At 32.1% G+C, this 15,673-nt stretch overlaps 1 protein-coding gene across 1 annotated transcript in view; it reads right to left on the minus strand.

Annotated features, from left to right (window-relative positions):
* The window catches only part of KCNH7 (potassium voltage-gated channel subfamily H member 7), a 480,494-nt gene that overhangs the window by 151,650 nt on the left and 313,171 nt on the right, over positions 1-15,673 (minus strand). Inside the window, exon 3 of the mRNA XM_049773364.1 lies at positions 13,794-13,949. Coding sequence (XP_049629321.1) covers positions 13,794-13,949 — 156 coding nt within the window. The remainder of the gene's footprint in view (positions 1-13,793; positions 13,950-15,673) is intronic.

The raw sequence follows: 15,673 nt of genomic DNA on the forward strand, positions 1-15,673 counted from the left end.
GTGGCAGTAAAACATAGGGTAGAGGATTGCTTTACATTTAGTTAACCCAGATTTAATACGTGGCCTTTCATAAAGTCCTTTAAATCCACCAAGAGTTATCCTTGAGCACAGATTCCAGAGTTAGCCCTAAGCATCAAGTGTTTCAAAAACCATCACCCCACACAAACAAAAATAATAAATACTTCTAAACACATAACAGTAAATAATAGTTCTAAACCATTTAAATTAATTTTTTCCAAAATGTGTATTATTTCTGTAATAATGCTGTAGGAGAGAGAATTCTACACTACTACTCCTACTAAATCATCTTTGAATTAAAAAATGACTTTTTGATATTATAGATATAGTTAAAACACAATGAGGGCCTTTTTTTTATAAATAAACATTTTAGGTAATTTCTTTGTTTTTTAGCTTAAGTTCTGAAAGCTGAGATGCAGATGTAAGGGGGGGGTAATTCAAGAGACTACATATTATATGTGTGAATTATTCAAAATACTGAATCCTGAACACATGAATATATTTCAGTGGCTTAAATCTGCTATGTAATTGCTTAAATTACTATCTGTATTTTGAGTGCTAGATTTAGCATCAAACAAGGCTTTTAGGTAAATTCAAACTTTTATTTAAGTAATCATAAAATAAATTATCTGTCAGTTTGACTATTTTGATTTTAATTATTTCAAAGAAAATAGAATTTACTTTATACTCAATGAAAATTTTAACATGTACAACCTACTGTAAGAACAAGATATCAAGGAAATTTAATTTAGTTTGTGTTAATATTTAACATTTCTATATTTGTGTCTTAAATATTTGTTAACTAAAACTAAATCTATTAATTACAGTTAATAGTTTCAAAGGTCACAGAATGGTCAGAATAGATGATTATCATAGCATGTAAATTTCTGTGCTTTTAAGTTTAATTTTTAAAATTATTTATTTAAACACCATGGTTAGATGGTTGCTCATAATACAACTGTATTTTATAAATCAGTTTGTAAATGGGTTTCAGTCATACAATGTGCAATAACCTTCATCAGTACATGTTCTCCATCACCAAAGTCTTCACTTTTCCTCTTGCCCTCCCTCCTACACAAGAAAAAGTATACACATTTTCCTTCTCCCTCTTTCTCCTCTCTCATTCCTTCTCTCTCTTTCTCCCTCCTCCTTTTAGACACTGAGGTTCACAATATTGTTACTGAGCGGTATCATGAATATCACCATATCTACTTTCAGTACCCAATTCTTATACAGTGTGATCATTTCCAATAAATGATCTGATTTTAGTTCTTCTCCCCATTCTCTATGGGGTTTAAGTTTTTTTTTTCTTGCAAAGCTCTATCAGTGACTTGTATAATGTAGATACAAGCCCTTTATTAGATGAATTGTGGGTGAATAGTTTCTCCGATTCAGTGGATACCCTTTGTATCTTAATCACCTTTTCCTTTGATGCCCATAACCTTTAGATGTTACAGTAGTTCCATTGTCTATCTTTGCTTCCACTCACTGAGTCAATGGTATTTCATCCTTGAAGATGACTTTAGCTTAAATACCATAGTTTGCCTATGGTTTCCTTTATGTACCTTATGCTTTCAGGTATAACATCAAGATCTTTAATACATTTTGATTTGACTTTTTTTTTGCATGGTGTTATGAGTTGATCTGAGTTTGCATTTTTGCATATAGCTGAACAGTTTTATCAATACCATATGCTGAAGAGGCTTCCTTGCTCCAGTTCATATTTATTTCCACTGTATCAAAGATTAGTTGATCATATTCCTGAGAGTTAGTCTCAGAATATTCAAGTCTATCCACTGATCTGAGGGTCTTTATTTATTTCAATACCATGTTGTTTTAATAACTTTTATAGAACAGTTGAAGTTAAGAAAATTGGCACTTCCTATCTTCTTTTTCTCAGAATTGCTTTACCTTTTCATGGAGATTTATTGTTTTATATAAATTTCAGGAGAGGAGAATTTAATTTATTTTTTTAAATGTCATGTCTATTATTATAGGAATCATGTTAAATTTGTACAATGTTTTGGGAAGTATTGTCATTTTAATTATGTTAATCTCCAAATCCATGAGCAGTTTATGTGTTTCCATTTCCTTGTGTCCTCTTTTATTTCTTGGAGTCATGTTTTGTAGTCTTATTTGTACATGTCTTTTACCTCTTCAATTAAGTTGATTCAAGATCCTTAATTTTCTGAGGCCCAATTGTGAATGGGATTCTTATTTTTAACATCTATTTTTTCTCTTTCATTATTTGTATATGGAAAAGCCATGAATTTTGATTATTAAATTTATAGCCTACCAACTTATTATATATCTTGTTTCTCAAAGCTATTTTTGTAGATTTTTAGTATTTACTATGTATAGTATCATATCATCTGCCACAATAAAACCTTGATTTCTTTCTTTTATTTCTGAATGCCCTGGATATATATTTTTTCCTTATTGCTAAGGTAAGTTCTTCCAGTACTATATTAAGTAGACGTGGTGAGAGGGGGCAGTCTTGTCTTGTGCTAGATATTAGAGAAAAGTATATTTGTCATAGGTTTGTGGTAAATTGCTTTGACTATATTAAAGAAAATTCCTTCAATTTCCATCTTGTTGGAGTTTTTAACATGAATTCTGCTGAATCTTGTCAAAGGCTTTCTCTGCATTTATTGCTATGTTCATATGATTTTTATGTATTTTATAAATAATATACATAAAATGTATCATCTTGATAGACTTGCATATGTTAAACCATCTTTGCATGTCTGCAATGCATCCTACATAGTCATGATTTGATGAATTGTTGGATTTGTTTTGCTTGTATTTTGTTAAAGATCTTTGCATCTTTAACATCCTGTGATTCTCATTGTGGCGTCTCCATATGCTTTTAATATCAGGGTATTTTTAGATTCATAGAAACTATTTGACAGTGTTTCTTTTTGTTCATTTTCCTGAAGAACCTGAGAAATATTGGCAGTATGTACTTTAAAAAGGTTTTGGTTAATTCACCAGTGAATCCATCTAAACCTGAGTTTTTGTTTTTGGGAAGATTTTGATTGCCATTGCAATTCCCTCAATAGCAATAGGTCTGTTCAGGTATTCTTATTCAACCTTGGGAGGTTACAGAAGATGGCAAATTCATTCATTTCTTCTAGGTTCTCTTGTGGCAAAATCTCAAAGTAATGACTAGTTAATTATCCTTTGAATTTCTGTATTGTCTGTTGTGATATGCACTTTCATTTCTGATTTGGTTTATTAAGTTCTCTTTGTTTTGTGAGTCTTGCTAATAGTTTGGTAATCTTTTTATTAGCTCAAAGAACCACCTCTTGCTTTCCTTAATATTTTGTATTTGGGGGGGTTTCCAGTTAATAACTTATTCTCTAATATTTATTATTTCCTTTTGCTTGCCTGATATTAGCTCATCTTGTTGACCATTTTCCAATTTCTTTAGTTGTGTCAATTCAGTTATTTATGCAAGTCTTTTCTTCCTTCCTAAAGAATGCTTGTAAAGCTACAATTTTTCCTCTTTGTACCACTTTTGCTATGTCCCACTAATTTTGATACTTCATGTCTTCATTCTCATTTGTTAGCAGGACTCTTTTGATTTCCTTTTTGATTCCACCGTGACCCACTTGTGTTAATGTTACTTCTTTATTTCTGATAGTGATTCATTTCTATTTTCAGTGAATCATAGACTGAGAAGAGAGTTGATATTTCTATCCTCTTGATTTTATGGAGACATGTTTTAAGGTCCAGAATGAGGCTGATGTGGATAATGTCTCGTGTGCATTGTAGAATTATATGTGTTAAGCTTTATGGGGATGAATGGCTATATATGTCTATGCACATATATGTACATATCTACTAATCCACTCTAATCCATTTCTTACTTCAAAACTAGTATATACTTACTGATTTTTAGCCTTGTTGAGGCTATCAAGAAGTGACAGATTGGTACTGAATTCTCTAATTACTACTGTACTATTATGATATCTTTCTTCAGTTTAATTGTTTTGCTGAACTTCATTGGTGGATATTTGTTTAGATGTGTGATTTCTTCATGATATCCCTCAATTATTAAGAAATTACCCTCTCTGTCTATTATAAACCTGAAGTTTATGTTATCTGATACTAGTTTTGGCACACCAGGCTTTTTAAGGGAGTTCTTTGCTTAAAAGTTTATCTTCCAACCTTTGACTTTGAGTATGTGTTTGCTCTGATTATTCAGATGCATTTTTTGCAGGCAGCAAAATATTGGTTTCAATTTCCTCATCCATTTTGCCACTCTGTGCTCTTAATTGGTATATTTCACCTACTGATGTTAAGAGGGATTATTGTAATGAAATTTTGTGACATCTTTTTATAGATGTTTGGTGTGTTTGTGGGAGTTTTCTTGACTTAAAATAGACCCTTCATGGGGCCAGAGTGAGCACAGAGGTAGGGCATTTGCCTTGCATACAGCTGACCTAGGACAGACCTTGGTTCAATCACCAGCATCCCATATGGTCCCCCCAAACAAGGGGTAATTTATGAGCACATAGACACTAGTAATCCTTTAGCATCACTGGGTGTGGCCCAAAAAACCAAAAACAAAAATCATTAAAATAAAAATAGACCCTTCATTTCTTCTTTTCAGGTATTTTGAGTCTGTAAAGTTACTGAATAAATGTCTATCAATGAAGCTGTGTATTCTTCCTTTAAATCTGAATGAATGTCTTGCTTTGTGAAGTATTCTGAGTGAGGCTTTCATTTCATCATTTTTACTATATCTTACCATTATCTTTTGGTCTAGAGGGTTGCTTTTAATAAATTTTCTGTAAATATAAAGGATAATACTTTATATATAGTTTCCATTTTTTATCTTGTTGCTTCAATATTCTATCTTTTATCATTTGATTAATATGTATCTTGGGATAATTTTATTAGTGTCTCTTTTATCTGGTACTCTTTGGTATACAGGATGTGGGTGCATGCACTCTTCTGTTCTGATAACTTCTCAGCAATAATGCCTTTAACTATTATTTCTTCATAGTGGGTTTTTTCTGACTCTCTGGTACCCCCAATGATTCTAATATTGCATCTGTTGACTTAAGCCCAAATTTCTATTGTCTTCTGTTCACTTATTTTGAAGATTTTTCCATCTCCTGTTCACTTATTTTTAGACTTTTCCCCCTCATTACTGCTATAGCACTGGGCGGTCTTATGCAGGTCAATTTCAAGCTTACTGATTCTGTCCTCAGAAACTATTGTTGTGTTTGTTAGGCCTTCCAATGAGATTTTCATTTTGTCTACTAAGTTTTTTGGTTCTGCCATTTCTGTTAGAAGTTTTTTATTTCTACCTTCATCTTCTCTTGAGTCTTTTGGGCTTATTTTCCATGGTTACTTTGAGTTCGTGGAACATACTCAAATTTTCTTTTTTAAAACCTTCCACAGAGAGTCTATAGCAGTCACAGATACTAGCTGGATCTTTAGAAATACCATCTTTATCCACCAAGTGTGATGGGATTCTGTGTTGCCTTCCCATTATGACCATTGAATATGGTGGTGTTTTTTATGTGTTGTGGTAGGACTCATTGATTAGAAGAAATAAGAAGTGAAGCAAAGAGTGGCCAAGGTCTTCTCAGAATATGCTAACCTGTGGCAAAAATTGGTTCTTCTGAGTCAAAGAAAATTTTATGCCCCTGTTTTTTTTCTTTAAATTATTCTAGAATAAGTTTTCAATATCTTGAATTTCAAATATGTTGAAACATGATATTAATGGCAGCACACGTAAAGACTCATTGATTTTGATAGATAATCTCAAGGTAGTAATAAGTGATAATAATTCCATGTAAAATAACATTTGTATTTATAATGGGATCCACAATTATGTGTTAATTATTTGTAAAATAGTGGTTCATGTCCATGTGGAAAAAATATGTCTGTTATTCAGGCTAATTGAAGGTGACTATTTACTTCAAATATGTTTGACATTCTCAATTTTTTAACATTCCCTTATTTGTATTTTATTTTTAGCTTTCTTATTCAATATGTTATTCAATTATTAGCCATATACTGGTATTAATATATGTGAGGCAGGATGTCAAAGAACAAGTTACAATTAAATTTACCTACACAATTTAGGAATTACCCACAAATGCTTCCATGTAAGAAAGAAATGCCAGAATTCTAGAACAGTAGACATTATGTTATACAAATAGAGTGGTGTAAAAAAAGTAGTGTTTTAAACCACAATTAAAATATATGATGAAGCGGAGAGCTCTAATTAAAGATGAGATCCTATAAGAAGTCATACCACAATAACTCTTTGGCATTATTCATAAAACATTTAAGTTTTATATTTTAAGACAACAGAGAATCATTATAAAACTAAAAAAAATATATTACTATGCTCTGATATACATACTGCACCATGGACTCCTAAGGAAAAAGAGACTGTAGAAGAGATGCACTGAATCCATGAGAGGTGGGCATTTCCGAGAATATATTTCTATTTTTTTTTAAGGGACACTGCTGCTATCCTAAAGAACTAAAATGGTGTGGTACTTGGGAATCCATAAATATAATATTCAGCAGTGCCAGGATGAAACTCATGATCTCATGGGTAGAAATTATTTTCAAGGTAGTTAGGAGGGTCTGGGTTTCAAGTAGAAAACTGAGCCTTAGATAATATCTATCACCCAGAGGTAAGATGTGTTTGCTAAGGGTGGGTAAATAAAGAGGTTCTTGCCTGTACTTTTTCTATATAAATTCTAGAAGGTATGGTTATTGGAAAGGAGAATGGAAAATATCTGGAATAAGAATTAACAGAATTCTTGTTGGTAGCAGTCTCCAAAATTTGTTATAGAAAAAAATGTCAAAAATTGAAAAAGAATAGTTTCTAATGCTAGAATTTTGACTTTTTTATAGATATTATTTTGTTGCAATACCTTGCTATGCTTAGGACTTTCTTCTGGTTCTATATTCAAGGATGTCTTTTGGTGATAACTTAAGGTTCAAACCAGAAACAGTTGCATTTAAAAAAAAAGCAAGTGTCCTGCCACTGTACTATGACTCTATATCACTCTATATTCTAATTTTGAAATATTTATTCAGAATTAAAACACAGTATAATAACTTATATTTTTTCTGTGGATAACAAAAATTGGTCCTTTTTAAAGTACTAACTGGACTTTTGGCATTGGTAAGAACGGTAAATTAAGTAAATAGAAATTTAAACATTAATATATTTAAAAGTGATTAAAGGAGTCAAGATATTATCATTTAAAATATGTTAACTTATAATGAACTTAAGGTCAACTTCATAGTAGAGCACTGACTCTGATTTTAAAACAAGATAAAATGTGCATATATTTTTCTTTTTTATTTAAATAATTTCTTTATTTAAACACTGTGATTACAAACATAATTGCAGTTGGGTTTCAGTCATAACAAGAACACCTCCCTTCACCCGTGCAACTTTCCCATCACCAAAGCCCCCATCTCTTCCCCCCCACCCCCTGCCTATATTTGAGATAGGCTTTCTACATCCCACACTCACTGACATTGTTATAATAGTTTCAGCTTAGTTATTTCTCTAACTTCACTCACTATTTTTCTGGTGAACTCTATATCTAGAGCTGGTCCTTCCAGCCCTCAACTCTGGGAATTATTTCAATGTCTTTCATTTTTCTTAAAACCCATAGATGAGTGAGACTATTCTGTATATATCTTCCTCTCTGCCTCCAATTAATTTCACACAGCATAATAGATTTCATGTACATCAATATATAGGAAAATTTTATGACTTTATCTCTCCTGACAGCTGCAAAATATTCCATTGTGTTATGTACCACAGTTCCTCTAGCCATTCATCACTTGGTTGTTTTTAGAGTCTGGCTTTTGTAAAAAGTGTTGTGATGAATATAGGTGTGAGGAAGGGATTTTTTTTGGGGGGGGGGTTTGGGCCACACCCAGCAGTGCTAAGGGGTTACTCCTGGCTATCTGCTCAGAAATAGTTCCTGGCAGGCACGGGGGACCATATGGGACACTGGGATTCAAACCAACCACCTTAGGTCCTGGATTGGCTGCTTGCAAGGCAAAGAGGAAGGGATTTTTGCATTGGATTTTTGTATTCTTACAGTATATCCCTAGGAGTGGTATAGCCAGATCAAATGAGAGCTCAATTTTCAGTTTTTGAGGAATCTCCATATTATTTCCAATAAGGGCTGGACTAGACAATATTCCTACCAGCAGTGAATGAGAGTTCCTTTCTCTCCACATCCCTGCCAGCTACTGATTTTTCATTTGCATGTCCATTGCTAAATAATTTTTTGTTCTATCTCCCAACCACTTTGAGGAACCTTTTTATTTTAAAATAAAAAAATTAAAGACAGTGACTCTCTTAATATTTTCTGCTTGATATACCAATAAACTCTTCAATTCTAAAACCAAATAAGTGGAAGTTTGTAGAATGTAATAACTAAAAAGCTACAATAAAACTAAAACACTGTTGCAAATATTGAGCCTATGACTACTACGAATAGTTTTTCCGCAGTTTTAGGCTTTCTAATGATAATATGTTTAAGTTGCAGTTATTTAAGGAAACTACACACACACACACACACACACACACACACACACACACACACATATATAAACTAGGCTTTACTAAATTTGTTATGGCTTACACATGAGAAACTATTTTAATCATAGCTTCACAGATTATGCATTAAGTATTGGGATTCTGTATAGATGTATTTCATTCAGGAGATTAAAGTTTCATCTTTCTATTTGTTCTTAAGTTTTAAATGGCCACTTTAATCCGTTTAAATATTCTTTGCGATGAGGTAGATAAACTACACTTTTCACTTTGCTCTATTTTCCATTAATCTGATGGACCGTGGAAGGATCTATTTAATGAAAAAAAAAAAGAATTTGTAAATACAATATAAACAAAAATACTTAGAATCCAAAATAAATTAGTTAATTAATTTTGCCACACTTGGCAGTGCTCAGTGCTTACTTCTGGTTCTATACTAAGAGTTTAATTACCCCAAGTGGTACACAGAAGATCATTTGGAGTATTAGAGAAAAAACTTGGTTTAGACACATGCAAGGAAGTACCTTTCCATCTGTATTATATTCTGTCCCCCCAAAAAATAATTGCATTGATATTAATTACCAAAGCTCATGTTGACATTATATAAAGTATACCTAGCACAATCGCAAAGAACACTTGGTAATGAATTAACATGTTATAATATAAAAAATATAAAATGGACATTTACTTAAAGCAACAGTAAATCTTTATTTATTTACTTATTTACTTGGGCTTTTGGGTCACAACCAATGGTACTTAGAAGTTAATTTTGGCTCTGTGCTCAGAAATTGCCCTAGTAGGCTTGTTGAATCATATGGGAAGCCAGGGATTGAACCCGTCTCTGTCCCGACACAGCACTTGTAAGGTAAATGCCCTATCACTGTGCTATCTTCTGGCACCAGTAAATATTTTTAATAATATTCAATTTTATTTATATATATGTCATATGATAATCTGACAAATTTGTGATTTTGAGTTCTTATCTATACTGTTTAGAGCAAAACATTCAACTACTACTATCATATTACATTGATATATTTGCTCCAGACTGATTTAACATAATATTGTACTGTAATATAGGTATGTAATAGATATGCCCAAGGAATTAACTTAAACTATAAAAATTTCTGTTATTTTTATATTTTCTACAGCTTTACACTAGGCACACACATACATCTTTGGGGCCATGTTTTATATATGTACTTATATATATATATATATATGTATGTTTCTATACAGAGTAACAAGGTACTTTTTATGCTATTGAAGTTCTGTGATAAGGCTTTCAATCTCCTACATGACACAAATTCCAATTTCCTTAAGATTGTCATTAATAAAACAGAAAATTATAGAAAATAAAAATATCTATAAATTGTATGTAAATTATTTTACAATTTTCACATAAACATAGATGACCAAGAACAGCTAACTTAATTCAGGGAATGTAGCAATAGTCATTCAGAAACTAAGTGAAAATCAAGACTGAAAATCTTCTTTGAGTGATTGAACTCATTTCAAATAAGGTTTTAACTCAGAATTAGAGGGCAACAGACTGGGTATAAAATGCTAACAGCAGTTTGTGATCTGAATGGACTTAAACAGGTAACTAGAGAAACATTAGAAAGTGTCATAGAGAAAAATGTTGCTTAAAAATGTCTTTTATTGTTAAAAATCAGGGATAGTCATTATTATATCAAGCAAAATAAAATTCAAATGAAATGGTAATAAGAATACTTATATATATATATCAATACAACATAAAAAGTTTATAATCTAACATGTATGCACTAAACAAAGGGACATCAAACTATATAAAACAACTATAAGCATGTTGGAAGGGAGATAGTGGCAGCAGCAAAACAGCAGGCAATTGTAGCACCATACCTAACCACGAGACAAATCAAATAAAGAGATAATCAGTAAGGAAGTATGATTAAAGGTATGGAAGAGCAGGACTTAACAGACATTTAGAGGGTTTTTATCTCTATGAAAAGATGAATACACTTCCTTGTCTATGGTGTACACTGTTCACCATGTGTTGGTACACATTGAAATGGTATCAAATATTTTTACTTAACAATGACTTAAAACTAGAAAACAAAGGTGTTTAAATAAAATATTAAAAAAAAGAAATGTAGTGAAAGCTTAATCATTTGGAGACAAAGAAACATGATAGTTAAATATTATTGGAAAAGAAGAAAACTTTTTGAAAAAGAAATAAAATAATTTCTGGAAACTAATGAGAAGAAAAATATGAGCTCTAAGAACATAGAAGACACAACAAAATCAGTGCCATAAGGGAAGAGAAGATCATAGCTCTATTGGTTTATATCAAGAAATAAGGATGAAACTCAAACAATAGAACCTCACAGATATTGAAACTAGGAGAAATGAAGCCCCAACTCATTAGATGGAAGGCAATAATAAAAATTAGAGTGGACATAAGGGAATTAGAAACTATGAAAGCAATGCAAAAGATCAATAAAACCTAGAGGTTATTCTATAAAAAATAAACAAGATTGTAAAGTCTTTTGTAGACTCTTAGACTCACAGAAAATATAAAAGAAAAATATTAAATTTGATAAAAACAAAATGGGAGAAGTTACAATTGAACAGAAATAGCATAGAAATAGAAAGGATCATATGAACTATGAACCACTTTCTCACAGTAATTACATATTCTAAACAAAATAAAATAAATTTTAGAACAAAAATTTTCCTAAGACTGATCAGATAAAGAAATTGAAGAGACCAATGTAAGCAATAAAATAGAATGAAAATGATTAAAACATTCATCAAAGTGTTCTTTATAGTTTGTAAATTCTATATAACTTTGAGTGTGTCCAACCAAGTTCTAAAAATATGACCTATGTATCTCAAGCTATTTCAAAAACGCTAAAAATTTGTTCAAATTCCCAGAGGCCAATATTAATGTGAAATTCAAAACAGCCAGAGACATGAATAAAAGGAACTTTATAGACCAATATCCCTGATGAGATAAGATGCAAAGAACCTCAATAAAATCTTAGCAAACAAAATTCAATATTATATTAAAATAGTTACATCATGGGTTTTATTCCAGGAATGAAAGTATGGTCAAAGATACAGAAATCAATTTGTGTAATATACTACAGTAACAAAATAAAAGATATAAACCATATGGATGTTAATATATAGAGAGAAAATATTTGACAACATTCACTAGCTATTTGTGATAAAATCTCACCAAAATGTTACTAGAGAAACTTACCTGGATGGATTAAAGTCCATATATAAAAAAAAAAACCAAACATCTTATCCAGCAATAAAAATTTAGGATTAGACAAAAATGTTGCCACACTTGCTACTGTTATCATTATTCAAAATGGTATTAAAAATTATAAACACAGCAATTAGATTAATAGATTGGGTTTAAAATTAAAAAATAAAATTACAAACTACCACTATTTGTAAAAAGAATGGAAGAAGGGGTCTGAGCAATAGCACAGCTATAGGGCTTTTGCCTTGCACATGGCTGACCCAGAACCAATCTTGGATAAATCTCCAGCTTCCCATAACCCTGAGTAACCCCTGGAAAAGAAAAGAAATGAAAATGAAGAATATATAGAAATCCCTAACGACTCCACTGCCACGTTTATAAAAGTAAACTGTACAATAAGATATTAGGCTTCAAAATAAATATGCATACATTTTGCACTATTATATGGAAACAAGAAACGTTGATAATTGTGTCCAAAAGGAAGATGCCTAGAAATCAATATAGCAAAGGAGCTAAGATTCTTTTTTCCCTTTGGGATTTTTTTTGGGGAGGGGCACACCCAGTGATGCTCAGGGTTTACTCCTGGCTATGCACTCATAAATTGCTCCTGGCTTTAGGGACCATACAGTATTCTGGGAATCAAACCCAGATCTGTCCTGAATAAGCTGAGTGCAAGGCAAACACCCTACAGCTGTGCTATCGCTCTGGTCCTGGAGCTAAGATTCTTAACACTAAATACTCCAGTTCACTAATACATGAAACTATGGTATATATATATATATACACACACACACACACACACACACACACACACACACACACACACACACACACACACACACACACACGGGACTAATTTTTGTCTATAGGAAAAACAAAATCATGCAATGTGCCTCTACACAGATATAATGAGAGGGTACCGCACTGAACAAAGTCAGCAAGAAGAGGTCAAATGCCAAATTATCTCTGTCATATATGGGATATAAAAAATATAAAGGGCATAACAATTGTTATAGCAGGGAGATAGTAAGATGAGGTTTAAGAAACACACACTGAGACAATGATGGAGAAAAGCTGTCACTCTGATGGATGGTATAGTGTTGTAACACTGTATGTATGAAACTATCATTAACAATTTGTAAATAAGATTGACAAAAAATAAAATTTATAAAATTATAGACTAGAAAATAATTGACAGTTGAAAAAACATCTACAATGTTTGATATATATAAATATTACAAACTAATTATTTATAATAACAAACGAAATCAAGAAGACTAACTCAATTTGATCATAATACTTTGCTTTGGAAATTTTTCTAATATGCTACAATTGCTAGTATAAAATGTTCAGAACCTTATGTAAGTGGGGTTTTTTTTGACACCTGAAAAAAAACTATATGTTTTTAACTCTTTAACCCAATGATTCCACCTATGGGTGTCTCCTGAGTATATTTTGTCAATGAGTGTAAATATACACATATTAAAGTTTTATGTTCAATTCTTCTTGAAAACTTTCTAAATTTCTATCAATAAGAAGGGTCAGAGTGATGGCGCAGCGGTAGGGGTTTGCCTCGCACAGGGCTGACCCAGGACAGACCTTGGTTCAATCCCTGGTCCCCCAAGCCAGAAGTGATTTCTGAGTGCATAGCCAGGAGTAAGCCTGCAGCATCACTCTGAGTGTGGCCCAAAAATAAAAAATAAAAAAATTAAGAAAAGAAAAAAAAGAAAAGAAAAGAAAAGAAAAAGAAAGAAAAAAGGAAAAATGCTGATCTTTAAGGTATGTCTAAGTTAAATGACTTTGAAATAATTTAATTCTGTAATTAAATATTAAATAATTTTATTATAGTTTATTTAAACTATAAACCTTTATTAAGAACTGAATTGAAAGACATTAAAACTATTACAGTAGCATAATACCAAGAACGTTATATGGACGCTGTCTTTTACTTACGGTTTACAACTTTGACGGGCAATATTGGGTTTACTCTCTCTTGGGTGGCAGCATTTTCCTCATCTGTCACATATTCGAAGTTAATAATGAACATCATTGCCACACCCTCTTGGTTTTTCACTGGAATTATGTGTGTGTTGCAAATGAAAGTGGAACCTAAGGAGATAAAAATGGCAAAAGCATGTTTCCATTTTGAAAACTCAGTAATAAAGTTTTAACAAACTGTACACAAGGTTTATTATCAGTAAACCTCACTTTCTTTTCTCTAGTGGTGTGGGACTTATATCAGCAATATTTAGGGGTGCTAGGGATTTCTGTCTCCTGAAAGCAATACAGATCATTCAGAAAGCTGAACTAATTTTCTGGTACTAGAACGGCGTATATTAAATGATTACTTGAATAAAAATGTTTAATTTTAATAACATTAGAATATACTTACTTAAAATATATCAATTTTTCAAAAGTATTTATTGAGAAATTTAGGTATTTTTATTAAATAGATATAAATCTTGTTTTCATATTCACACTAATAATTAGTGTACAAATTACATATTACTTAACTTTCTATTAAAAATTCAACCTTTTATTAAACGTTATAATTAAATATAAAACACTATGAAACATATCAATATATTTATATATGATACATTGATGATATATCACAGGGGTCTTCAAACTTTTTAAAGTGGGGGCTGGATTACGATCCCTTAGAGAGCTGGAGGGCCAGACTCTATGAGCTACTAATTCCTACTCACACTGCACATATCTTATATAAATAAAATGAAAACCATTTATAAATAAACAGATCATGCACCAGTATTTCAGTGGGAACTGTGGGCCTGCTTTTGGCTAAAGAGATGGTCAATGTCCGATTCCATATTTGTCACTGCCAGCCGTAACAAGTGACACAAGTGGGCATCAGTTAATCTTGATCTGGTTGGAGATTTCAGATGTTTCATTCTTGAAAAAGTCTGTTCACAGGCATAAGTGCTATCAAAGATGGTTACCATTTTGATTGCATGGTTCCTGATATTTGGATATACACTGAGTGTATATGCTGGCAGGTATCTTGGCAACCAAACAGCGCTCACTGCTGGCAGGCCGGATCAGACTCCTCTGAGGGCCGCCTGTGGCCCACGGGCCGTAGTTTTAAGACCCCTGATATATCATATATATGATGTATCATATCAATCAATATATTGATATATAGGATATATCAATATAAATATAGCTGACAATAACTTGTGTTATTGAAAACTATATTATTTACTTTTATTTATTGAGTTTTTTTAAAAAAAAGTACAATATTAACTGCCTTAGATATATTTGATTTAATTTATTTTAATTTTTTAGATTTTTAGTTTTGGGGCAGTGGTGCTTAGGGGTTACTCTGGGCTCTGTTATCAGAAATCATTCGTAGCATGCTCTGGGAACCATATTGAATGCCAGGATTTGAGCCAGTCGGCCATGTGCAAGGCAAATGCCCTCCCCACTGTGCTATAGCTCAGGACCCAGATAAATTTTAATAACTATTTTCTTCTCCCCATATTCACAATGCTGAAATTACAATTTTCATTTTTGTTTATTTTTGTACTTCACCCTGCAGTGCTCAGGGGTGTATTATGGCAGGCTCAGGGGACCATATGGGATGCTAAGGATGGAACCCAGGTCAGTATCATATAGGCCATATGCAAGGCAAACATCCTACTGCTATGCTATCGCTCTGGCCCCTCAATGCTTTATTTGGTTTATTATTTGTTCATTATTGATCCCTTCAACTAGGAAACTATATTATTTTTTCGTTGTATTTTGCTTTATTTTTGGACTGCACCTGGTAGTGCTCAGGGCTTAATCCTTCCTCTGTGCTCAGTGGTCATACC

The sequence above is a fragment of the Suncus etruscus genome, chromosome 5 (genome assembly GCF_024139225.1).
Source record: "Suncus etruscus isolate mSunEtr1 chromosome 5, mSunEtr1.pri.cur, whole genome shotgun sequence".
In the NCBI taxonomy this organism is placed as follows: domain Eukaryota; kingdom Metazoa; phylum Chordata; class Mammalia; order Eulipotyphla; family Soricidae; genus Suncus; species Suncus etruscus.